This window comes from Panthera tigris, chromosome D2 (genome assembly GCF_018350195.1).
Source record: "Panthera tigris isolate Pti1 chromosome D2, P.tigris_Pti1_mat1.1, whole genome shotgun sequence".
In the NCBI taxonomy this organism is placed as follows: Eukaryota; Metazoa; Chordata; class Mammalia; order Carnivora; family Felidae; genus Panthera; species Panthera tigris.
In genome coordinates this window covers 67,396,843-67,423,953 of record NC_056670.1, presented here as the reverse complement: position 1 = coordinate 67,423,953, position 27,111 = coordinate 67,396,843, and the positions used below count along the sequence as shown (strand labels likewise).

The 27,111-nt window shown below is 37.6% G+C and overlaps 3 protein-coding genes across 8 annotated transcripts in view; 1 reads left to right on the top strand and 2 right to left on the bottom strand.

Moving 5' to 3' along the window:
- Nucleotides 1-2,965, bottom strand: part of SHOC2 (SHOC2 leucine rich repeat scaffold protein) — a 107,245-nt gene extending 104,280 nt beyond the window's left edge. The window contains exon 1 of one of the 3 annotated variants that reach the window (XM_007087187.3): nt 2,882-2,965. The gene's annotated coding sequence lies outside the window, so the exon portion shown is untranslated. Of the gene's footprint in view, nt 1-2,173; nt 2,263-2,881 lie in introns of those variants that run through there. The other 2 variants (XM_042960984.1, XM_042960986.1) reach the window with 2 other exon arrangements.
- On the top strand, nt 1,862-12,860 carry BBIP1 (BBSome interacting protein 1). Of its 4 annotated transcripts, none has more exons than XM_042960987.1 (3): nt 1,862-2,109; nt 11,714-11,791; nt 12,484-12,860. In XM_042960987.1, the coding sequence occupies exons 2-3, from the start codon at nt 11,746-11,748 to the stop codon at nt 12,648-12,650; spliced, it is 213 nt and encodes a 70-aa protein (XP_042816921.1). In that variant the 5' UTR covers nt 1,862-2,109; nt 11,714-11,745; the 3' UTR covers nt 12,651-12,860. The 4 variants fall into 4 exon arrangements, with proteins under 4 accessions (XP_042816921.1, XP_007087245.1, XP_007087247.1 ...); XM_007087183.3 differs by lacking the exon at nt 1,862-2,109 and adding an exon at nt 2,413-2,779; XM_007087185.3 differs by lacking the exon at nt 1,862-2,109 and adding an exon at nt 2,946-3,028.
- Nucleotides 12,861-14,544: 1,684 nt separating this feature from the next.
- Nucleotides 14,545-27,111, bottom strand: part of PDCD4 (programmed cell death 4) — a 28,193-nt gene continuing 15,626 nt past the window's right edge. The window contains exons 6-12 of the mRNA XM_007087182.3: nt 24,932-25,153; nt 22,901-22,998; nt 21,979-22,093; nt 18,808-18,915; nt 18,433-18,543; nt 17,669-17,808; nt 14,545-15,297 (exon numbers count right to left, since the gene is read on the bottom strand). Of these exons, the coding sequence (XP_007087244.1) occupies nt 15,237-15,297; nt 17,669-17,808; nt 18,433-18,543; nt 18,808-18,915; nt 21,979-22,093; nt 22,901-22,998; nt 24,932-25,153 (855 nt within the window). The 3' untranslated portion in view covers nt 14,545-15,236. The remainder of the gene's footprint in view (nt 15,298-17,668; nt 17,809-18,432; nt 18,544-18,807; nt 18,916-21,978; nt 22,094-22,900; nt 22,999-24,931; nt 25,154-27,111) is intronic.

Genomic DNA, 27,111 nt, shown 5'->3' with positions numbered 1-27,111 from the left:
AAATAGTAAAACTTAAAAGGCATAATTCCAGCAAATATAACACAAGAATGTATAATTTTGGTGTTCCTTTTGAAAAGTGAAATGTTTCAAATTTCTGACACAAAGTTCACAAATTGTAGGAGTCTGGCTACAATTATCACAACACAGCTCTAATCAACTTTCTGAATATCATTTTAAAACGTTTAAAAAACCCAGCTGCAAGCTATTAATGTATCTCTTAATATCACTCTTTAATCCGTAACAATTTAAAACAAGAGAAAAAACACTTGAAAACTGTATTAACAATGAGAGATCACTAAACAAATGCCAACCTACGATAAATGTAGTTGTTTCTTCAAAAACTAAAACACAAGATTACAGTAGTAATCTTAGAAATAGGCCAGATCCATCCCTCAAAACTAGCATTTCAAAAAGTTTGTTAGCTTTATATATTTAAGCCATTTGAAAGTTACAAATCTTAAAGCCTTTATTTACTTGTCTAAGAGCTATTTTTCAAATGTATATTCATAATTAAGTAACAAGTTTCATAGTGTACCTTATGTCCAAATAAATACTTAAAAGATTTATCCTATTCAGTAGAAATGCCATAGGTAGGGAAGGGTCATATACATGTTATTCCTAAAAATTCTTGTCACTGTCACACAGAAAAACATCAACATTTGGTAAACTCAAACTATAAATGTAAGCTTACTTAATGTTACAAATTGTACCCAAGAGCTAAGTTTCTTCAAATAATGTTAACAGTTATAAGGGCTATGGCATCGAAGGATGAGGGTAGAAATTAGTACACTAATAAACTGACGTCTTTAAAATAAGACAATGTGTTAATGCTGCATTCAAATACAAAAATGCTTGGATACACAAGTATGCCCTAGAATTGTGACAAACAAGAAATTTTAGATCCAGGAATCGCGCCGAGTAGATACTAGAAGCTGACGTTTATGAAGAAGTGTACAAAATTGCACAAGTGAAAGCTTAGAGATAGACTGTTGGTAGTTATCATGATGGAAGCGAATACTATACAGTACACGTCTGCAACCCAATTTTGCTTCAGCATCCCCAGAGACTTAAAAAACATTTCTTTGGGTAGGTTGCAAAACATTGCTTCCTCTTTTATTCTCATCACCCCCATTATGATACAAAGCAACAGACAAAATCAAATCACCCACCAACTGTAAGCACTGAAAGCTTAAAAACTCACACAAAAGCATCTTTCCAACTCCCGAATCGGTATTCACTCCACCTGTTTGTAAATCCATACAAACACAATAACACAAAACCTCTACTGATTTAAAAAAGGGGGGAGGGGGCAATTAATGGTTTGAAGTCATTCTTCTACCTAGGCATGGGGCGGGGGAGGGGGAAGGTACAAAACAATGGATACTGAGGGGCTGGGGAAAAACCTTTTGGCCCAGAAGCCTTCGGCGTTAAGAGCGGGGGGGGGGGGGGGGGGGGGCGGAGAAGAGAGGAGGAGATAAGAGTACTTTTCCTCTATCCCTAAAAGCTACGGCGGAAAGAGGTTGCCACCAGGCAAGTCCAACAGGGCGGTCTTGGATGCCTACAACTCGCCTCACCAGGCAACATACCCAAAGCCAACTCACCACTCTTCACCGAAAGAAGACGGGGAGAGAGTGGTGGGCTTTGAGTAGGGGGCGAGGAAATACCCCATCCCGCACCACCAGCGCTGCGCCAGGACCCCCACCAACGACTAACACAGCCCCCGGACGCCCACGGGGCGCCCAAGCAGCCTGGGCCAGGTGCCCGGGGAGCAGAGTGGAGCCGGGCCGTCCACCGGGCGCCCCCGGCCCCGCGCCCTCGCGCCGGCTCGCCCTCGCCCGGGCGCTGCCCCGGCCGCCCGCCACCACCGCAGGCCCAGCCCCGGCCGCTGTCAGAGCCGACCGGCTCGGTCTCGGCGCCCAGCTGCGGGGCCCCGCACAAGAGCCGGCTCCGAGGGCCCAGCCCTCCCTGCAACAGCACCCAGGAAAGCGGCGGCGGCCGCGGCGCCTCCCAGGGCCCCAGCCCCTCGGGCCTCGCCCCGGCCCCGCCGGCTCTAGCCCCTCAGGGCGCGCGGGGCCTCCCTCTACCGACAGCCACAGGACCGCCCGACGGGTAAGAAGGAAGGCAGGAAGAACCGACCGACAAACGCCCTCCCGCCTCAGCAGCCCCGGGTTACCGTCAGGAGCCCCAACTCCGCCATCCTCTTCGTTCGCCCTCCTTCCTCCTCCTCCTTAGAAGCGACGCTGCCCAACCGCCGCCCCCCGCCCGCCCCTCCCCCACTCGCCCCGCCCCGCCCGCCCCTCCACACACTCTCGCTCCTACCGCCCCGCCCCACCCCTCCGGCTCAGGCCCGTCACTCGCTGGGAGAAAAACAGGCGGGGCCAGGGCAATCGACACTACCCAATCACAGTGAGGCACTGGCGCCAACGACGCTGTCCAATCGGAGTGAGGCATTGGCGCCAGCTTCCCTCGCTCCGCCCTTTTCCTTTCCTCAGCTGCTCTAGGCCCTCTCTCCCGCCCACTGGGCGCCGCTGGCAAGCCGGGCCACAGAGTAAGCCTCCGGCTGGGTAGAGTGACAACTCGCAAACGGAAGTGACTGTTGACGCTAAGGCAGCCATAACTGCTAATGGCAAAGGGAGTTTCCTGGCCTCCCGTCTCCAGTGTGACGTAGTTTTCCCTTCGTCCAATCTCACCGTTGCTCTGGGCAACAATCGGGCAGTCTGGGAAGAGAGGAGTCTGTAAGTAGGCCCGAAAAAGGACCAAAGGTGACCAGTCATCCCAGGTTAGACAACTTAATTCATATTCGGAACCGCCTGCCCGGGTTGGGGGAGAGGAAGGAGCAGGTTTCCTGGCCCTTATTTTGCTAGGACCTCTAATCACTTACCTAGGTGGACAAAAGGTTAGGGTTCCGAAAATCCCTGTCCCGCCCGGAAGTTGCATTTGGCACTTCTGAATGGGGTCATGGCGGAAGGGTGGGAATAGCCCCCGGCACCCCAGGGAGTGCCCATTTCCACTGGAGCCGCCAAGTGAGGTGAGGATCCGATCTGCCCTGTCCCGCGAGGACGGCCCAAGCTAGACGTCCCGCGGGAGACGGAGAGCCGGGGAGGTGAGGGGAGCTCACAGCCGCTTCCGCTGGAGGAAGGTTTTCTTTCCGGGCTGGCCTGACGGCGGCCCGCCCTACCTCCGCCCCTCTGAGGTTCCCTGTCGGGCGAGGCCGCTCCACCATCCTCTCTAACCCAGCTGCAGCCAGCTGGGCCCGGCGGGAGCTTAGGCTAGTGCTACGGGGCGGAGCCCCTCACTCCCGCCGCTGGAGCTCCTGACCGCGCCCCCTTAAATTCCTATTGAGTACTTCCATCCCGACCTTTGGAGGACGGAGAATTGTGGAGCTTGAGGAAAACGTTTTCCATTGCCGGCTAGAATGGAAAAAAGGTGGTCCTCCACCACAGCGGCCACACCTCTTAAGTCTTATTTTCCCACCTCTTGTCTTCACATTTTGAATTTTCTTCCTTTTCTTTGTTTCTCCTCTTTTGTGGGTTTATAAGCATTAACTGCAGTTCTGGGTAGAGGTATACCGTCCTAATCCTCCATGTCTGCATTTTAACTTACTGCTTGTGAATATTCTTAAAAATACCGTAATACTTTTACATGGTTCTTTCCAAAAGTTGTCACACCTTAACTCGTGTAGTTCCTTCTGTAGGCTTAAGTCAAGAACTGTCAGTCAGATTGGTAATGCTGGGTTGGATGCCTAAAGTTGCGGGGGGGGGGGGGGGGGGGGGGGGGGGCGGGGGGAAAAGACCAGGAGAACTTTCTCAACAAGGGTGCAGACCTACCTTCATTATTTAATCTCTTTCTACTACCTTACTACTCACGCTTTAACCAAAATGAACTACTCTGGTTTCTTCCAAGATTAATCACTGAAGCACTAACCTTTTGTGACTGTATATTAATGTCCTAGTTACCCTTGGAGATGTGTTTCCAGATTCTCTCCAACAGGAAGCAGTTTTCTCTGCGCTTACCTAGCACTTTCTGTACTTCTTTTAGGACGGTCTCTATTTTATATAACAGCTGCTTACGTTCTTAGCTTTACTACTGTGTTTATGTCTAAAATGGTTTTTATCAGATTCATCTGCCTATCATAGTATCCTGCACATGATATTATTTTGGTAAGTACTTCCTAAAAGGTTGACTATTTTTGGTGTCCTGGGGACCTAAGACACTGCCAGCTTTAGTTTATCAAATTCAGTGTGGTTCCTGTTACTCAACCTTTTCCTAGTCTTCCCCTCTGAATTCCTTCCAACATGATTTCTTCCCTCGAAAAACAGAAATCATACATTAAAAAGTTGAAGGAAATACAATAAATATTCATATACCCTTTACCTAGATCCAACAGTTGTTAAATTCTGCTATATTTATTTCATTCCTTCTCACACTTTTTTCATTGTTGTTGAACTATTTGGAAATAGGTTACCGACCTATTGTTAAGCAGGCACCTCTAAAATTTCCAAAATGTATTTCCCTAAGGATTATAAAGTTCTACAAAACACAGTATCATTATCACAACAAAGGAAATTAATTGTTCTGTAATATTTAAAATCTAGTCTGTATGTACATTCTCCCATTTGACCTAAGAATATTTTGTATATCTCTACCCCTGCTCCTCCAACAAAATTCAGAATCCAGTCAAGGTTTATGTATTGTGCTTGGGTATTGTAACTCTTTAGCCTTAATTGAGAACAACTCCCCTATCTTTTTTTCTCCTGTGATGTTGGCATTTTATTTATTTTTTTTTTTAATTTTTTTTTTTTAGCGTTTATTCACCTTTGAGACAGAGACAGAGCGTGAATAGGGGAGGGGCAGAGAGAGAGGGAGACACAGAATGTGAAACAAGCTCAGGCTCTGAGCTGTCAGCACAGAGCCCAACGCGGGGCTCGAACTCACGGACCGTGAGATCATGACCTGAGCCAAAGTCGGACGCTTAACCAACTGAGCCACCCAGGCGCCCCAACGTTGGCATTTTAAAGAGTCCAGAGCAGAGGTCTTCTTGAATGTCTCCTTTTTTCTTATTTCTTGTAAATCAGAAACTGATCTAGAGGCTTGATTAGATTCCATTTAACATTTTTTCCCAAGAATACTTCACAGTATTCATACTTCTCCAATCATGATTAATAATTAAGCCTTCTCAAATGTGACTACATCTACCAGTGGCATGAGTGGCTAGTTAAATGCATCCCACTTCTCTGCACACACACCCTGCTATGCTGTCCTACAAAGAAGAAATTAGCATTCAATCCTCCTGTCTGTAGAGAGGAAGTGCTAGTGTCCTCGGCCGTGGACCTTTAGTAAAGTATTGCTGCTACTTTGCCTACACTTGTAGCTGATGCAACATAATCTGCAACAGTGTACTGATGTCAGCATAGTTTCATGAGTTTCAACTCCTGGCACCCTGAGGACTGTTGATGAAAGATGTGTGGGCCCTGCAATTCAAATACAGATGAATCTTGATGTTATCAAAGCAGATACCAAGGCAACTGCTGGCCATCTGGTATTTTGTGTGAGTGGGATGTGTCATTTTCTATTAACTTAATAGTAGTGTCTGCTAGTGAAGTATACCATCATCCAAGTTCATCCAAGAAGAACAGTTCCTGTTCTTAGGCCTAGGCACATTTCAGAAGCTAAACACTGCACATTTTATTCACATGAGTCTAAATTAATTAGCCAAATTGAACATGTTGCAACATTTTTCCTACCAGCAGATGCCAGATAGCAAACACAGTAGAACTATTATAGTTTCCAAATACGTGACATATGATGTTATTTGGCATCTCCAGATGAACATTATCAATCCAAACTAAGCACTCTGCGAGTATGTGGGCAGCCCTCAAGTGAGAATGAGCATTACTACTTTGTGTCTGCTAAAAAGAAAACACTTCTTTTGGGGCTCCCTCTTTCACCTTCATGTTAGTTTATGTTCAGAAATCTAATATGCATTTGAAATTCATCTGTTAGTCGATCATAAGTCTTGAATAAAACAAATAAAATCTTTCATATTTTTCCTGCAATTCCTGCCACTCCATCCACAACCTGTACTAGGCAGATTGAATTTACTTAAAAAGATCTAAACTAATAAATATTCACCAAAAAATACCCTCTATTGTCCTTTACATAAACAAATTGCTTCTGGTACCTCCCTCAGTTCTCTAAGATTGTATCTTGTTTCTTAATACCTATTAATGGTAAAATAGGACAATTTGGAATATAATGTGTTATAGTGGTTCTTCTGTATTCTATTGAAGTGGTGACATCAAGTGCCTATAGCAATGAGGATGGTAAGGGAAAGGGAACAATAGGCAGAAGTGGGGGACTAGACAAGTCTCCACGTTCATCTGGGACGTTACTTTCCAGCCCTAGCCAAATTTTGCCACGTGGGAAGTGTTGCCAGATTTGCCAAGAGGAGCTGAAATTTGGACTTTATGTGAAGATCTTGTGATTTTTAAACATAGTTTCAAATACTTTTTAAACATTTAGCAAGCCAGCAAAACATTTAACCAGATAGGACCAAGGGCCACCAGTTTGTGACCTTTGTTTCTTATATGAAAACAGGATTGGCAGTTAGGCCAGAATCTGAAAATACTTTAGAAATGTTTTTCTAAACATATTTCAGGTACATTTATTTTCTTAGGTTAGGCAACTTCCATTTGTCACTTCCATCAAAAATTCAAGATAGAGTCTTATGTACACCGGGCTTCTATTCCCTATAATTTTAAAGGTTTTTACTCTTTGCCACCAACTTAAAAACTTGCCCACATTTGCTCAACCTTGAATTATATTATGAAATAGATTTGCTTTATCATATTTTTTATTATGTTTTAATGTTTATTTCGACAAGAAAACGAGTGGGGGACGGGGGAGAGAGAGAGAGAGAGAGAGAGAGAGAATCTTAAGCAGGCTCCACACTCAGCATGGAGCCTGACGTGGGTCTCAGTCTCACAACTGTGAGATTGTGACCCAAGCCAAAATCAAGGGTCGGACGCTTAACCAACTGAGCCACCCAGGCACCCCCAAAAGGTTCTTATCCGCTTGTAGCTCCTTCATTTAGCTGTGACTGGCATTATAGACATTGGTATGTTTGTTGAAAGGAAAAATGTGTTTGGATAGGAACATATGATCCCAAATTCCTCTTTTGTTACATTTGTTTTTCATTCTGAAAGAGTAAATTCCCTTGTCCCGAAAAGAGCATCCTTTCTACTCCAGTCTTCACTGTCCAGTGTTTACTTTTAAAGCTCTGTCCTTATTAATATACAGCCATTAACTTTATTTTTTATCTTCAGTAATTACTTTGTCCATGTATAACTTATTTTGATCAATTTTTCACTAATAATGGTAATAAGTCAATCCAGAATATTTTAGTTTTTCATTTGTAAACATTTTTGTAGAGAAATATGGTAGGAAAATCAATCATTAAAATATGGTTAAGCATGAAAATATATTACAGTAAAATTAAGTGGAATGGTAATAGAGGTCTAGGGAGAAAAAAGATGTAAACTTTCTGACTTAAAAGTAAGTTCTTCATTCTTTTTACTAATGGAGGATAATAGCTGTCAAGTTTTTATGATATTGAGATTATGTTGGATATATTTTTAAAAGACTGATATGGAGTACCTGGGTTGCTCAGTTGGTTAAGCATCCAACTCTTGGTTTCAGCTCAGGTCATGATGTCTTGATTCGTGAGTTTGAGCCCTGCTTGGGAGTCTCTCTCCCCCACTCTGCCCCTTCCCCACGTGCACTCACTCTCTCTCTCTCTCTTAAAATAAATAAACTTCAAAAAATAAAACGAAAAAATAAAAGACTGATATAACAGTTATTTTTAAATATGCTGGAAATTATGTCTTTAGAACTATTTGAACTTAATAAATTTATTTGTCAATTTAGAAATGTGTAAAGGGGTATTTAGTTTTTCTACCTAGTTTTTAAAAATCTGAGGGCACCTGGGTGGCTTAGTTAGCAAATCATCCAACTCTTGATTTCCACTCAGTCATGATCTCACGGTTGGTGAGTTCAAGCCCCTTGGTGGGCTCTGCCCTGATGGCGGAGTGCCTGCTGGGATTCTCTCTCTCTCTCTCTCTCTCTCTCTCTCTCTCTCTCTCTCTCTCAATATGTAAACTATAAATAAATAAACTATAAATGAATGAATGAGTAAATGGAATAAAAATCTCTGCGTGTTAATGCAAGCATAAAATTTGAGGACCACTGACATATATTCTCTGGGTTCAGGACACTTTAGTGCTCTTGTCCAGTCCCATACACAGTTTAGTTCAAGTATCAAATTAAGTCACCCCAGAAATTTTTAACTTGTCCAAGTTGTAAAATTAACTTATATTATCAACATGTGTATGATTGATATAAAGTAGTAATCCTTCCTAGACTTAAGTGTCTTTCAACTCCCACGCCTACAGCTTTGTAAAATATTTCATGACAGATTTGGTTTCCCTCCAAGTTCTTCTGCATTAATTTTAGGCATCCAGCTCAATGGCTACGACAGGTTTGCTTACTTTGTTATGACTTTGAAATGTGCTATCCATCAAAACCATTATCTCTGGGACAAATTACAAACTAAAGAAACTACGGGGGGAAAGGAAGTAGATTATTTTCCAATTACCCAGACCAAGAGCTTCAAAAATTATTGACATTCTATTCTCCAAGCATTAAAAGTTTGGGTTATATTAGTGTAAGAATTTTACTTCTGCAATTGAATGTGTTTTCTCTTAAAATATACCTTGACAAATGTATCATTTTAAAATCTGGCATAGTAGTCCATTGTATGGCTGTTACAGAATTTATTTAACCTTTGATATATTGCCGAATATTTAGATTCACCTATTGCTGAACATTTTGCTCTTCAATGCAGTGCTTTAATGAACATTCTTATTCTTATGTCTTTATACACCGGTGCATTATTTCTTTAGGGCCCATTCTAGAATGCTTGGGTCAAAGAAAATGTGCATATTTAGCTTCAGTAGATAATACAAAATATTAATAGATACTACAAAATATCTAAAAAATCTGTACCAAGAAACCCACCCACCAACAGAGAATGCCCATTTCTCTCTACCTTCTCTAACTCTGGATACTGTCAGCTTTAGATTATTTTTGCAATTTCAAAAGATCTAACACACACACCAAAATGTCACATGATTTTCACTTGCTTCATGAATCCATGATCATTTTTCTACTTCAACTACAGTACCCACTTCAGCACTCCTACATCCCGTTAAACTTTATTTTCTATAGCACTTACTACCTTATAGCATCCTATTATTTACTTTCTCTAGAGTGTAAGCTCCAAAAGGTTTGAGGTTTTGTCTGTTTTGTTCACTAAAGAATAGTGCTTTGCACGTTATAGACACATATTTATTGAATTGAATTACATGGCACTTGTATGATACATGTGAATTTCTGTCATAGCTGATATGTTTCTTCTTTGACCCATTTGTCCCTAGTGGTACACACATCTTACCTCATCATAATAAGAAAGTACCTTTAGAAGCAACCACAACTCCTTAGGGCACATTACACCAGACAAAACACCCATGTTTGGCCATTAGCAGGTGAAGGAAAGAAATGTTCCTTCCTACTGTGGACTCCCTGGGCAGTTGATTATCAAGACACTGTAGCCTTGCCAGTGAGGGTCATCCAACCACCACCTTGCTTATTTTAGCCCTTCCCTTCCTGTTTCTCTCCTGCCAGTGCCTGGGGAGGGGGGGTGGGCGCCTAGAACAATAGCCAACCCTAGTAAAGCCAACACTCCACCCAGGCAAGTGACTGCCAGCACTGATATTCCCCACACCAGACCCAACCCACTCCCTACCAGGCTTTTGGCCCCACACCCTTTGCAGTAACAATGGCAGCTTAGTGAAACAGAACTAAGGTTTAGTAGAGCACCAAGTTTCATTGTTTTCCTCCAGCCAGATTTTGGATGTGAAAGAGGGACAGATTAGAGAGAGCAAAGGATTGTGATTGAGTTCTGAGTAGCTGAAGTTGCTACTCTATAAAACATTGAAGATTTTAAGTATTCATCCAATATTTTGCTGATAAAAAAAAAAATTGGTGATACAAAAACTCTTGGTTACTGTTATTTCTTTTCACATTTATCAACATCTATAATGTTTATCCTCCCTTTTGGCAGCATATCATGTCAGACTTGGAACAAATAAGGGCTTACTCAACATGTTCATGGTGATATTTTAGTGGAGAGGCTGTTTATTATAGCTTATAGTTCATATTCAGGCTAATCAGGGATCTGCAATGCTATTAGCTTTCAACATAACCAGGGGAAAAAAGGGAAATGATCACTAGATACCACAGCAGGCCTAACAAGAAAAGAATATGGCTGAAGAAGTTGTGCATTCTAAGGAAATTGCATATTACATTTATCTCAGATTCCATTTAATGAGGAGTTGCTGCTTCATTCCTGGTCCATTCCCTATTTCATCTTCACTCCCAAACAGAGCAGTGTAGGGGTTAAACTTTGATGACAAAGTTCTGGAAAATGTATAGAGGTTCCTTAGGAACTTTAGATGTTCCAGAATGGGAATCTGAATGAGAAAGGAGAGGCTTGGATGGAAGAGGAAGCTTTCTTTACAAATGTCAAAGTTAGTAGTAGAGTGGGAATAACAGACCAGAAGCAGCTTCACTTGATTGTAACTAATTTGCAGTGGGCGGTAAAGGCAGGCACCACGCCAGCATCACCACTTTATAAATAATAAATCTTTCTTCTGTGGTGATGTTGCGAAAGGCACATGGTAAGGTTGCATCAGTATGGTGAAATATCGCAAAATGGGTGGGTCTGTCTAGAGAAGCATCTGTGTTTGTAAAAGGATCATGCTACAAATTACAATCCAGAACACCTTGAATATACAGCATAGCAGTAATCTGGAATGTAACACTGGAAGCAAATGCCATCAGCCAGAGATGGCATATATGCTGGTATGTTCTTAACAAAATACTCAAGATAAAGGTATTTGCTAGCACTTTAGCATGTAGTATCTCTGTATTAAAGGAAAGTAGTAAACTGAAAGCATACCTCACTTCTGTTCTTCAAGAGCCAGTTTCACCCATTTGTGTTGCCTCCTTACAAACAGGACCGGTATAGCCAATAACTGTTCCTTAGGATGCTTTTTGTCATGATAGCAAAGGGATTAAAGTAGAAGCCAGCTGTTAGCTGTTGAGAAGTGGGAACGTTAGGAAATATTTACCTACTACCTCCTCTTTTTCCTAACTACCTGCCTTACCCCACTTCCCAAATGGTAACACTTTTTTACCCCATCCACCTTCAGGGAGATGCTATCAGTGAACCAAATGGCTGCACAAAAATGCTTTTGGTTTTCCTCAGCTGGCCTCTATTAGGTAATTATGCCTAATAAATGAAGCCCTACCAATTTTTCACTATAAGGGAAAAAAACGTAGAACATGTAGCCTTCCAAATTAACACCTCCACTGATTAAAGAACATCGACACACTCCAGATCCTTACATTAACTCTCTCAACCTTGTTTCAATGAAAAGACTCCTAGGAAATTAATAGGAAAATTATGCAAGGGTAGGGTAGTTCATTTTCTGTAGGAATTGTGATTTTACTTCTTAAAGTATAATGGAAATACCTCAAGCAATATGCTTTGGAAATTCATTCTTGAATGTTAACAATTGATTTCTCATTGAAGGAAAAAACTTAGCTGTATCCAACAATTCAGATATGGCGGAAGTGAAGTCAATGTTCCGGGAAGTCCTTCCAAAACAAGGTATCTAAATTACAAATACTTAGGTCACAGAATATTACAGGTACCTAAAAAGTAGTAGGCACATAGGCTAAGTAGCTAAACATCTGTAACTATTTTGTGTCTTGTATGCCACATTCACCATCCACTCTTTTACAAGTATAAAGAACTCATCCACTGCTTCCCCCCCCCCCCCCCGTAAAAGGATACCAAATGAATCATTGTTCAACCTAGGAATCCTGTTACACTCAAATTTGCAAATTACAATATGAAATTTTCAATGAAAAAACTAGTACTGTAACTCACCATAATGTTAAATATGGTCTGGAAATGGGGAAAAAGAAACCTAAGTCAAGCAATCATTAAGAAAAGCTGACAGTTTAACATTCAGTAGTTAATATAGTAAAAGAATGGTATTAACATGAATATTAAGTATTTTTATGCACTATGTATTTCTCCTGAATCTTTTTGCACATTAAACATTTGACACAAAATGAGTCGTGTGTCTCATAGGTAGCTTGGAATTTTAGGTACCAAGTTCAAAAAGGCATCCTTGTGAACTCCCTAGTATTAAATGTTGATATATTTGAAGTAACTGTGAAAACAAAAGATTTTCATTGATAGTGGATTAAGTCTTTAGACTTTCATTCTAGCTGCAAATCCAAACTACCAATCAACTGGGTCATCTCACTCAAATTGTTTCTTTTTAAACTTAGGGCAGCTGTCTGTGGAAGATATAACCACAATGGTGCTGTGTAAACCCAAACTTTTACCCTTAAAATCTCTGACTCTGGAAAAATTGGAGAAAATGCAGCAAGCAGCCCAGGATACGATTCGCCAACAAGAAATGGCAGAAAAGGAACAACAGCAAATAATTCACTGAATGATAACTTAGCACTTCTACAGAATACCCTACCTTAGTATTAACAATAGCTAGAAAATAATTTGCACCTGTATGCTGAGAACAGTGTGTTAAAACTGATAGTGCTTATAAATAATATAAAAATACACAAGACTAATGAAACTTGTATTGTGAATTTAGACACTGTGGTTTGTATTGAACATAAGCAATTAAAAAAACTTTGAACCCAAATTTTATGGTTTGTTTTTTTTTTTTTTTTACCCAAGTTTTTAGAACTGTAAATTATTGTTCACCATTCCTATCAGTCTTACGGGTAAAATTCTTAGGCACAAGTGACTAAATGCAACTCTTATGTTCACAAAATCTTTACACGTTTATTAAAAACTGAATTGGATGATACATTCTAATCTTGTACAAAGCGTTTTGGGGCTTTTACATTACCTAACTTTAAAACTCTTTTACAAATTTTGTGTTTCATGTTTAAGGCTATTTTGCCTAACCAACTGATTCTACCAGTAATGACAAAACTAAATAAATTTGAAACCCTCACTTATCCAGTAGTCCCCTGAGCTTTTTGTTTTCATAAAACGTTTTGAAGTTTATTTAAGGGAGAATGTGCGAAAGGGGAGGAGCAGAGAGAGAGAGAGAGAATCCCAAGCAGGCTCTGCACTGCACCGCACTGTCAGCATGCAGCCTGAGGCAGGGCTCAAACTCATGAACCACATGAATAGTGACCTGAGCAGAAATCGAGTCAGACACTTAACTAACAGTGAGCCACCTAGGTGCCCCAGTCCCGAGTTTTTAATTATACTGACTTTAAGGACTAAGAATTACCTGGCTACCTTTATCATCCAGGTATCAAACACACAATTAAAACTACAGACTTGAAAGAACCCATGGGATAAATATCAACATTAAATTTGGAGTTTTAATTCTAAAAGGTTTAATTCTAAACCTGCAATGGGCATATTCCTAATACCTTTGTAAATTCTGAATATAATTCTTGGCTGGTTGCTACAATCAATAATAGACCATTTATTTTTATTTTATTTTTTTTTTTTTTTAAATTTTATTTTTGGTACAGAGAGAGACAGAGCATGAACGGGGGAGGGGCAGAGAGAGGGAGACACAGAATCGGAAACAGGCTCCAGGCTCCGAGCCGTCAGCCCAGAGCCTGACGCGGGGCTCGAACTCACGGACCGCGAGATCGTGACCTGGCTGAAGTCGGACGCTTAACCGACTGCGCCACCCAGGCGCCCCAATAATAGACCATTTAAATTACCATGGACCTTGAGGCCTTGCCGAGTAATTAGGCTCTACAAGAGGTTAGAAATGTAATCGTTCTTTAGATAACTGCTATTTATTGGTAGCTACTATTTTCTCAAACACTGGATAAATGTAAAACTTTTTGAGTCACTGAAGAATTTTTTATAACACAAACATTAGCTGGTAACAGAATTTAAGAATGATGAAATTTTAGAAATTTCATTGAGCTTTAGAGAAGATCAGAAAATAAGTATGCGTGCATTTCCCACATATAATATTAAAAGAATTTATTTACGATTGTACTTTTGATTTAAAATTTTTTTTAATGTTTATTTTTTGAGAGAGAGCGTGAGCAGGGGAGGAGCAGAGAGAGAGGGAGACACAGAATCTGAAGCAGGCTCCAGGCTCTGAACTATCAGCACAGAGCCTGATGTGGGGCTCAAACCCACAAACCATAAGATCATGACCTGAGCCAAAGTTGGATGCTTAACAGACTGAGCCACCCAGGTGCCCCAAGTACTATTCATTTAAAAGTTTGCAAAGAACAAAGTTTAAATTCACTAGGTTCAAATATGCTCCCTTAGAGGATTTAAAATTTGCTGTGTAAAATAAAAGTTTTTAAAAAGACCTAAAATAAATGTACTCCCAATGAAGAATCAACACTGCTTCACATGTTTTATTTTGTCATACATTCTTTTAGAACCAGGTTCATTTTTCCAGTTTTGTAGAAAAATAGATGTTCCAGCCACCATTTATTTAACTGTCTAGTCTTTGAGACCAATCAATATGTTCCCTGGAAAAATGAATAAGTCTTATGACTAACTCATTTTCTTAAAATTCTTTAAGACAAAGAAATAACTTTTTTTTTTTTTTTTTTTTTTTTTTTACTCCCAAAGCACAGTATTCCAACAGCAGCAGCCAACATGGGGTTTTAGCAGCTTAACTTCACCCCCTAAATAAAGCTTTGTATAAACCAGTGATTTTACTACAAAAACACTGTCCTTGAAAGAAAGGAGTGGCAGTCAGACATCAATGCAAAACTTGGAATGATTAGGTCATAAACATGGCACTTACAAAAGGTAGCTTATGAGAATATTCCACTTAAGAAGTGGTTACTCTTCTGTCCCTCCTTTACACCCTCAAAAAAACAAAAATACGAAAGAAAAAAGAAAACACTTCCTTTAAAAATTCCCCTTAAATTGTAAGTTTATAAAATTTCAGAAATGCCTTGTACCCAAAACAAGTGCTTCAAAAGCAAAACAAAACAAAAAACCTGTGCTAACAACTCTTACAATTCAGATATATTTTTTAGAACATCTAAGACTGTAAGAGTTCTTATATTCAGTAGCTCTCTGGTTTAAGGCGACCTCCATCTCCTTCACTTACAAAACGTTTTCTGCCCCTGTAATGAAAAGAACACAAACATGAAAATGGAGATCAATTCTATCTATAAACAAACAAACAAACAAACAAACATCTTGGGTTCTTTTGGTTAGTTATTAGGTTTTGAAGGGTTCTGTTTAAAAAAAAAAGTGAGCATGCCTCTAATCCTTTTGAAAAGACTCTTTTCTTGCTATGTATCCTAGGAGGTAGCAAATCAAATGAACTGTTAATGTTAATCCAAGCAGTTTTTAGTTAAATAAGAGCTTAATTATTGAATAAGTTCATTGTCAAATGGAGTCATGTAAAAGAAAAGTTAAAATATAAGGCAAACATGCTATTTGGAACCTCAATATTTACTTCTCTGAGTATTATTTGAAAGCTAAACAATGAGACAAAGAGACACCAACGTGATTTGGAATTATGCAAATTAAAGCTACAGAACCTATGAAAATATCCACGTTAAAAATTTTGTTTTAACTTTTTCTCAAATCTAGAAAAGCCGTAACCTGAACATGGAAAAATCAGAATCCAATTAATTCCTGTCTATGCCCCATTTTAGGATTCCTGCTATTTCTTTTTTTTTTTTTTTTTTTAATGTTTATTTATTTATTTTGAGAGAGAAAGAGAATCCCAAGCATGGGATTCATGCTATCAGCACACAGCCCAACATGGGGCTCAATCTCACAAACGGTGTGATCATGACCTGAGCAAAACTCAAGAGTTAGACGCTTCACTGACTGAGCCACCCAGGTGCCCCGGGATTCCTGCTATATCAAAATCAAGAGGTCTTGCTTTATAATGTAGGCACACTTATGCTGTATGTAGCCAAACATAGTAGCTATGTACAGCCCAGGAGAAATATTTGACCAGCAGCCTAAAGCAGTAAGTGGAAAACAGAGTTGTCCAGGATTAGTCCTCATTTTCTGACCCTAGACCAACATGCACAAGCATTCAAGACCACACACAAGTGTGCACTTCACCCAAATAGGCTAATGGATAGAGGATAAAAAGTCAAGGTTCTATAGCATACAGTGAAAATTTAGATATCTCCCTCAACTGATCCTTGAGGGTAAAGCCACAATAAAAATGACCATTTAGACTTCTGAACAGAGGATGAAAAACTTAAAAAGCCAGTGCCAAGGTGTTGACCCCTTTTCACACGAAGTCTAAGTGGAAATCAGCTACATTTTCTGGCACATACAGGCTTCAGACTGTAAATATAAAGAGACTGAGATACAGAACAAAGCAGTAAGTAGCAAGAACCCTTGCCAACATTGGCAGTATTTACTGATGTATACAACTTGGCACATAAATGATGCCATCACCAAGCACAGAGAGAGATTTTGGAGATGTATATTTGCAAACATTTTTATCAAAGCCATTAAACAGTATCTTCCTCCTCTTCTCTCAAAAGCTTCTAAACTTTCTAGAGCAACAGACACTACCAAGAACTATTTTTCTGAGATTTAATTCTCACAATGCACTTAAAATAGACAAAGCTTTGCAATTTTTTCAGTTTAAAAATTACAAAAAGTTAAAATTTACATAAAACAGACACACACAGGCCACCCAGGTAGCCTCAGGTCAGGATCTCATGGTTTGTGAGGTCATGCCCCGTGTCAGGCTGTGTGCGGACTACATAGAACCTGCCTGGGATTCTCCGTCTCCCTCTCTACTCCTCCCCTGCTCTCTGTCTCAGAAATAAACAACATTAAAAAAAAAACAAAACAGATATACACAAGTTTAGCTATTACTAACATTTATACCTATTTATTATAAACTTACATTATAAGCTTTATTTTAACCACAAAAAAATTCATCAACTCCTAAAGAGTTAGATCCTAGTAGCACAAATACAGTATCTCCAAAGAATCACACACATATACTTTCTAATGAGATAAGGCCCAATTAGCCTCAATTCTCCATTCTATGAAGGAATAAAAGGAAGCTACATGGAGTAAGGAATAGCCTATATCTTGGAAGCCAGAAAAGGTCTGGATTCATCCTTAGTCTTTACTGTGTGTGAACTTAGAAAACTTCTATTACATCTCCTTAAACCTTAATTTTCTCATCTCATTGGTGATAATATCTACTCTGAAATATTTCAACTACTTAGAACAGAGCCTGGTACACAGAACTACTACACAAAATTAGTTTCCTTCCAGTGAAAAGGGGCTTCATGAAGTAGCCCTGTATAAATTTTACAAGGGGGCAAAATAAGCTTTGCCCTAGTTTGTCTATTAACTCAAAACTCATGATTTTCACTCGAGTGGCTTCAGGGGAGATATTACTTTTCTGACAGAATTCCAGAATTTTTCTGGAATGACAGAAAATCAGCTTAGCCTTTCCAAGCACCTCAGCCAATATTTTATGTGGAAAAAATAAAGTACCTTGAAGGACAAAGATCTCTGAGTTGTTTGGAAATTATTCCAGCCTGAAAACATTCTTCTACAAATCGTTCAAGCACAGAGTATGAATGTGGGACATCCAAATTAATGTCTGGAATTTCATTGTAAATTCTCTCATAACCCTAAAACAATGAAATTATATACAGAATTGTTAGCCCATATAAAGTACATAATGCCATATGACCCATCACTGTCATCAAACGACATTTAAAGACAAAACATTCATAAAATTAGACTGAAGTCAGATCTGATCTTTGAAAAGTATAGACAATATTTGTCATAGAATGTTTTCTTTAAAATTTTTCTCTTAAAAGAGTTCAGGTGGACATCAGACACTGGACACATTTCTTCATCTGTATACATTTAGTACACTTTTTAAAATATAAGGCAAGTAAGCACCTCACCAATATCTTAAATAGGAATAAATTAAATACTTTAAAGAATATTTGTTAGAAGATCATGTTCATGTTTGTCTCTAGATACAAAATAAAAACTATCATATCTTAAAAATAGAACTCTTGAGGAAGAACAATCACATCTTTAAAAAAGACAGGAAAAAAACTCAATGAAGTGTTACTTTACAAGAAATCAAACATAATCACGACCATTAAAAAAAAAAAAACTATAGGCACAATACTATTTAACATACCTAAAAGAATATTTCATTGACAATTCATAATATGTATTCAATTATTATACATTTAAGGTAGAAGCCTAAAAATTGTTCAAAATAATGTTATACTTACTCTTTTCATTTGGTCTAGAGTAATGGTAGAAGATTTCCAAAGAGATTTTAATAAATTCAAAATCATCTTAAATGCACTTTCTCCAGTTGACTCTAAAACCATTACAATAGCCTAAAAATTGAATGAATGAATAAATGAATGAATTTTTGGTCATTTAAATTTATATAAGAAACTGCTCCTAAAATGTATCAGATCCCTTTTGTCTTATATGTAATTATAATCATTATAAAAATTTAAAAACAACTTGCTCCCTTAACATTGAAATTTTTTAAAAGAATAAAAATAGATGTACACTATTAAAGAACCATTAAGTCACTGTGGTGCAAAAAGGAATACTTAATAATAACTCTCTTTGGAATGTCAAAGTAATCTTACTTCATATACAAGCTCATGGTGAAAATGAGGTACTTCCAGTTCCTTAAGGCAATGTTCAGCTTCAGATATATCTCCAGAGAGTAAATACTCTTTCAGCAGCATATCAATCTATTAAATTTAAAAATTTAGATGTATTAGAATTCCTAATTTTTTTTTTTTAAACTGTGCTTTCTGCCTATAGGATTTACTTACTCTCAAATAGCAGGTCACCAACAGCTGTGTAAGAACATACAGACTTGACACAACACTATCATAACAAAATTTTTTTCATAATTAAAAAGTAAATCCCCAATTTTTACATGGCTGATAATTATAAAGAAAATGCAGTGCTTCAGTGTGCCTTAATAATCACTGAGATCTATGACTAGACTTAATCTCAGTTGTGACCATAATACTTCAATGCTCACTGTAAAACAAGGGATTTTAAAGACCACTAGAGGGCACTGGCTGAAAGTCTCAAAATATATTTTTACAGTGTCACACACTTTCACTTCCATCAGGATGACCTTAATAGTCACTGGAAGCCAAAAAATGATGATAATAGAGCTTTACTAGACAGGGCAAAAATATCCATACAGCTTCTCTTTTCTCTTCAAATAGGATTTGAAACCTATTATCTAAGATGTTCATCTGGAATTCAGTTTCTAGTTGTAACTAAAGAGGCAAGTCTTGACTTTCTTATTCAAATACAGTAACATCTATGGCTCCAGAGAAAAGGAGGAAAGTTTTCCAGCACAAGAACTTCAAACAAGAATGTTCTTCCCTATACATGGCCTGTTAAGATCACCTTTGCACCTAGTGGACACTCAATGAATGTTGGCTCACTTAATTAAATAATCTCATTTAAGTATCTTTGACTTCCAACTTCTGCAATATATTTAATAAAGGGTAAAATTTGATCAATAGAATACATACCGATGATACTGATACATACTGAATAATATCTATTATCATGCTTTAGAAAAGTAAATACTTAGGGGCGCCTGGGTGGCTCAGTCAGTTAAACGACTGATTTCTGCTCAGGTCATGATCTCACAGTTCGTGGGTTCAAACCCTGCATCGGGCTCTGTGCTGACAGCTCAGAGCCTGGAGACTGCTTCAGATTCTCTGTCTCCCTCTCTCTCTACCCCTCCCCTCCTCGTGCTCTGTCTCTCAGAAATAAAATAAACATTAAAAAAAAAAAGTACATATTTAAAGCATGGCATTTGAATAAAGTGTTTTTACTTTATAATTGTAAATTAATAAATTTATTATTTAAATTATATCACTTAACAGTTTTTTAACTTTGTTATAGAACTTGAAGTATTTCAATGTTTCCCATCAGGCTCCATGCATTTTTTGAGAATAATAAATTATAAATACATACATATACATTTCTAAAAGTCCTCTTTGTCCAACTCATCCTTCCATGTAAAAATAAATGAATACCCAAATAATGTCAACTCATATTGGTAGTTTTATTTCCATTTCTATCTTGACTATTTTTTCGTTGAGATAATTCACATAAAACAGTTTGGCACTTTCTCAAAATAATAATTTTGGGGGAATATTACCATCATTTTTTTTAAGTTTATTATTTTTTTAGTAATCTCTACACCTAACTTGGGCTCAAACTCACGACCCTGAGATCAAGAGTTGCAGCTCCTCCAACTGAGCCAGGCAAGCACCCTAAGTGTTATCATCTTAACAATATTAAGTCTTCCAATCCATAAACATAGGATATCTGGATATCTATTTTAAGTTTTAATTTATTTCAACAATGTTTTGCAGTTTTGGTGTATAAGAGTTGCACTTCTTTTGCTAAATTTCGTCCTAAGTATTTTGATATTTTTTATTCTATTGTAAATGCAATTGTTTTCCTAATTTCGTATCATTCATTGCTAGTGTACAGAAGTAGAATTGAATACTGTATATTAATCTTATATCCTATAATCTTGCTGGATTCATTTATTAGTTGACAGTTTGGGGTTTTTTTGTTTTTTGTGGATTCATTAAGATTTCCTGTATACAGATCATGTCATCTGGGAATAGAGATAGTTTTACTTCTTCCTTTCCCATCTAGATGCATTTTATATCATTTTCTTGCCAAAATGCCATTATCTTGACTGTTTTTATACCTCAATCTTCCTAACCACATGAAATTTTTTTTTGAAAACAGATACTATAATCATGACATTATCTATCCTAAGATATATAAAAGCAAACTGGTCAAAAATCTATAGTTTAGCTCCTTAACGCTCAAACTAGGTACACATATCATTAAAAGATTTATTAAGTATCAAAACTATAGTCACATGAAAAGATTATACTCAAAAGTCAGAAGTACATGGACTGTAAGACTTCTAATTTTCTTAATAATCTGCAAGTAATATTAAGTACTTTTTCTGGTTTCTTGTTATAGAACATTACTGCCAGAAAAAAAAATCCATAGAGAATAAATCTGGCGTTTTAATGAAATAAATCAATTACTTTAAAGCATGCACACAAGTAGTGAACTTCCTTACAAAAATCGACCACTCTGATCTACTCTAGTGTTCATAATTCCTAACTTATGATCTAAGAGTATCCAGTTTCGAATTGCTCATATAAAAATGTAGTTACTAGGGTGCCTGGGTGGCTCAGTAGGATGAGCATCTGACTCTTGATTTCGGCTCAGAATGTGATCCTAGCGTCGTGGATCGAGCCCTGCATTGGGCTCTATGATGAGCAGAGAGTCTGCTTAAGATTCTTTCTCTCCCCCTGCCCCACTGCCCTCCTCCCTGTCTCATACTCTTTCTCTATAAAAATTTTTTTAAATGTATTTATTGAATAACTACAAAATAGAAAGTCTTATGTTGACAGTATTTGAAAAATTTTAACTACTACTACAAGAAAATACTTCAGGCATTCCTCTCAGGTTCAAATACAGCATTCTTATGAGAGCCCTTTTAATTTAACACAGTCTTTTTTTTTAGTCAGGGAAGCCATAAAAATTTAATAATAATTATATAATTATTGTATAATTTATAGCACCAGGGAATAAAGCCAAATACACAAAGATTATCCAATTTTCCATTTATAGCTTTAAGACAGAACTTAATTTTTATCCACAAAAATACCAGCTAGAGGGCATAGTTTACTTCCCCTGAGGAATACATGTATATTAAGTTAAAGACAATACCCAGTAGTTACCTCTTTAACAAGGTGGTTAACAGACTGCTGCCCACCTCCAGAGCCCCACACACTGTCTTTGCGCTTTCCACCTTTAGACATACTCAGAAGCACAGTAGCCTTGTCCAGAGCAGCTCTACCAGAAATAATAACAATAATAATAATTTTGACAACTTAGAAATGCTTCAGGTTGACCTAAAAGCTTTCACGTAACCTAAAATCAATCTAAAATTCAAAATCTAACTTTATTACAAAATAATTGATCTACACTGAGTGGAAACATGTCACATAAAACTTAACTTTTACATAGTTCTGCACCTTCCCACCAGGGCAACCATTCCATTCTGACCTGAAGTAGTCTTAGAAATTTAAGTTAACATCTACACCTGAGCAAATCTAAGACATGGCACTGACTAAATTTAAGTTTCCAGGAAGTTACAAAAAACCATACGGCATGATTCCCAAATATCACATTTAGCTTAAAATTAATTATAACAAAGAACAAGAGTGAAAACATTATTTCCTAATATTTCTGTAGCAGATAAATATAAAATAAAATTGAAAATGGGGCTCCTTTGTTAATACTGTCCATCTTCTTAGAATATTAAATAATTACAGAATGTGAAAACCTGAACGGAGCTTAAAGAAACATTCTCAGTCAAACCCTTCATTTTTATAAGTAAGAAAACTGAGGCCCAGAGAAGAGCGGCTTGACATAAAGGTAGCTAATGGCTTAGTTAAAATCCCAAACTTCTACATTACAGTACTGTCCTCTTCCTATTACATCATGTCAACAATCTCTCAATTTTTTTAACAGTGGAGAATATACACAAATCACAAATAGATGTCCACAATGTCTGATTAATTCAAATATCATTTCAATAAAATGCTGTAGAATTTTCCCCAATTTTGAAATTCTAAGTAGGAAAATTAATTTACTTACCTAGCCTGTACACAGTCTACAGTTCCTTTGTAACTATCAATATAGGTATTACACAAAATTCCATCTCCAACAGCTCTAGCAATAAACTGGCCAACCAACTACAAAAAAAAAAAAAAAAAAGCTGTATAAAAAAATCTAAAATGAAACTCTATAGGACACAATTTCTAATACATAAATGATAAAGACTGGCTGGACTACAGAATCAATAACTAAGACATGTTGGAAACTCAAACGTCTATCTAGCACCTGCTAGTTATGTTTGACATACATTCCCACATCTTAACCTCCAAGGTAACTACCCATGGGGGGTGGGAAGGACACATATCAGTTTTGCTCACTACTGAATCCCCCAACACCTTGCACACTGCCTGAAACACAGTACATAATCAAAAACGCTTGTTAAGCCAGTGACCTAAATTTAAGAGAAAACTCTCTTCTGGAAATTAAAAAAAAAAAAAAATGGGACTAGGTTTTCTCAAAAACTGTCTGATTAAAGGAATTTATTGTATGGAGAAAACACTGTGTAGAAATTTCTATCTGAAAGTATATTCATAGCGTTATTTTGTTTTGTTTTGTTTTGTTTTTAAAGTAGGCTCCATACCCAGTGTGGGGCTCAAACCCATGACCCCCAGACCAAGTGTCACATGCTCCACCGACTAAGCTTGCCAGACGAACCTATGCATAACATTATTTCTTATAAAAACTGGAAACAACTTCAGTGTCCAACAATAAAGGTGTGGTTACATGATACATACAATGGGGGTCATTATGGGGTCATTAGGAAATACATTTACTACTTTTTATAGTGTAAGAAAAATCAAGTTTACAAAACAGCACATACAGTATAATTCCATTTCTTATTAAAACAAAAATGCAAGGATATACAAAAACCATACACTGATAAACATCCACAGAAAGTAAAAGAGATTTAACACCAAAATGTTTAACAGTTAACACTGGTTATTTCTGCTGGCTTTTCTTCATTTTGACTTTATTTTTCAGAAATTCTATAATATGAACTTACGTAATCATTTTTTTTAACATATGAGTAGTTTTATACCAGTTTCCTGGTATAAAAAGAAAAAAAAAGTCCACGTTTGAATCATAGCTCAATACCTTACCAGACTACTGTCTGGCATAGAAAAGAAACAGCATTTAGGAATTAACTTATATATATATTCCTAAATTAATGTTTAAGTGCTCCTGCCTTTTTAAAATTTTTTAATGTCTATTTATTTATTTGGGGGGGGGGGAGTGGGGAGGACAGAGAAGAAGGAGATAGAGAATCCCAAGCCGTCTCCAAGCTGTCAGTGCAGAGCCTGATGCAGGCTCAATCCCACAAACCGTGAGATCATGACTTCAGCCCGTATCAAGATTCAGATGCTTAATGGACTGAGCCACCCAGGTGCCCCAAGTGCTCCTACCTTGACTTAAAACTCTGGTCAAGTAAACAGAAACAATTTCACACATTTTTAATTTCAAATCAGAAAGTCACATTATACTATCAGCATGTATTGAATCTAATAAATACATAAGGCTTTGAGATCAGAATCTAAACAGAAACATAAATCATAAATTTTCTAATAATTTTCCCACAAAGCTACAAAGGGGAACAGACTTATTTATGATTATTTTTATAATAAACATCAGTCAAGCCAATTCAATCTTCAATTATAACAATCTACATATTTTTTAAATCCTAGATCATACAACAGCTTAACCACATATAATAGAGAATATACAAGCAGCAAAAAAACAAAACAAAAAACAAAAGACCTACAAACTATACAGAGCATGGGTGGAAAAGCAGGATATAAAATTACAGTATGATGAAAACTATATTTGAAAAAGAAAAACAGCTAGACAAAAATATGCTAAAATGTCAGAGGGCTATTTTTGTATGGTAAAAAATATGGGTCTTTTTGTCCCATTTTATCTACTAAAGTTTCTTAGAAGCATGTATTATTTCTATAATTGGAAGTGTAGTGGGGAAAGGGGAAGGAGAGAACAAATAAAAAGAATCATACAAACCTGTGGTGCTCTAGGAGTATCCAATGCCAATTCAGGTAGATCTTTCAATAATTTGTCAAATGATTTTTCTACATCATTTGTGCTCATTACTGTCCCACACAGGTCAGAAAGAAGCTTAGATGTCATTTCTCTATGACTAGCCTTTCCCTCCAATGCCAAGGAAACTGCCAACACTGGTACTCCACTTTTCATTTCACCAAGATTTAAATCTCTTAGCATTTCCTATTCAAAAAAAAAAAAAAAAAAAGTTAAAAAGTATGTCACTACCTTTAGTTCAATATGATTTTAATTTTGAAAAATCAAGATTTTATCCATAGATCCTTACCTCTTCCCCTTTGGAAATAATCAGAAAAGCAGTCAATTTTGTAGGAAAGGATAAATTCATCTTTCTGTGCATATAAATTAGATATTGATCCACTTTGTCAAGCTTTAACTATCTAAACATCACTAAACTCAAGAATGTGAATCACACCTAAAACAGTATGAAACTATATATTGCTAAGTTTGTGTTAGGAATTAACTAACCCTGTCCTTATAATTTTTTTTAATTTCTTTTTATTTAAGTAATCTCTACACCCAATGTGGAACTCAAACTCGCGAACCCAAGATCAAGAGTCGCATACCCTTCCAACTGAGCAAGCCAGGCACCCCTAATTTCTAGGAATATTCTTTTATGAATATTTGTGGAGAGATTCATTTTACATTATCATAAGCTGTTTATACTCTGCTTTTCAAAGTTTTCTCTTTGCACTAAAGTTTATACTGTTCACATTAAGCTTAAAGGAGATCTTTTTTTTTTTTTAATGTTTATTTTTGAGAGAAAGCATTTGGCACATGAAAGCAGGGGAGGGCAGAGAGAGGGGGACAGAGGATCTGAAGCGGGCTCTGGGCTGACAGCAGCGAGCCCGATATGGAGCTCCAACTCATAAACCACGAGATCATGACCTGAGCCAAACTCAGACACTCAACCACTGAGCCATCCAGGTGCCCCCCCTCTTTTTTTTTTAAAGTTTGTTTATTTAAGTAATCTCTAGACCCAATGTGGAGCTCAGACTCATGACCTGGTGATTAAGAGTCACATGCTCTTCCGACTGAGCCAGTCAGGTATCCATAAAAGTTCTTAAACCATCGTTTTTAAGTGGAATTATTGCTTCAAATGCTGGGATTCAGTTAAAATTTCCTATTAAAAATAATAATAGCAGCTGCTAATACTACTGTATATAATGTGTCAAGCATTGTAACAGGCATTTTAGTTTCTATTATCTTATTTAAGACTCAAAACCACCTTTTCAGGGAGATGTCATCATCATATCCATCATACCCAAAGCAATGAAAAATTAAGTATCTGCTGAGGACATATAGCTGGAGTGGCCAAGTTGAAAGTGGGATATAGGCAGTATGACCCTAGAGGCTAAATTCTAACTCAGTTATTTAAAGTGCCTTCCTTTTACAGTTTTCTCAGAGTGTTTAAGTCATGTTATACTACTAAAAGAGTGCCAGAACTATTTTCACAGCCACCTAACTGGTGTCCTTGTGAGCAGTCTCTTCCACTCGATTTCAACTTCCTGGACTATGCTTGAACAACTCACTCACTGCCTTTAAACATGATACTTCTTTCTGGAAAAGTCTCTTCAACCGTCTTACCCTGGCAAACTTCTAATTATCCTTACATAGTTCAGAATCATCTCTAACACACTTCATTTTATGCTTCCATAGTATTCTGTTCATAATACTACTCAGTTAATAAATACATAGTAGACCACTAGTCCCCAGGCTAGGTACATAGGATTCCAATAGTCCCTGTCCTTATAGGATTTAAAGTCTTTCTCTGCAATACAAGGCTTCACATGATATTTTAATATCTATTTATATATCTCTTTCCTCACCTGACTGCGCTTCAAAAGAGCAGGAATCACCTATTACAAATTCCTCCACATGGTATGCACTGAACAAATATTGGTTTTATATTCAAATTCTACAAATATAAGGATATCAGACCTCATGGTATTAGACAAACCAAGAAAGCTCAGTCTGAAGTAAAAGAGTATAAATTAAAAAGCCTTTTAAGGAGTTACAATTTTAAAGTTTACTTATTTTTGAGAGAAAAGAGAGAGAGAGAGAGAGAGAGAGACAGAACGCATGATGAATGGGGGAGAGGCGGAGACAGAGAATCCCAAGCA

What these genes read in the sequence shown, in the direction of transcription:
- BBIP1 (XM_042960987.1), top strand. Translation starts at nt 11,746, where the DNA reads ATGGCGGAAGTGAAGTCAATGTTCCGGGAAGTCCTTCCAAAACAAG. An exon ending in GGAAGTCCTTCCAAAACAAG is followed by an intron (nt 11,792 to 12,483) that starts GTATCTAAATTA and finishes TTTTAAACTTAG; the next exon opens with GGCAGCTGTCTGTGGAAGAT.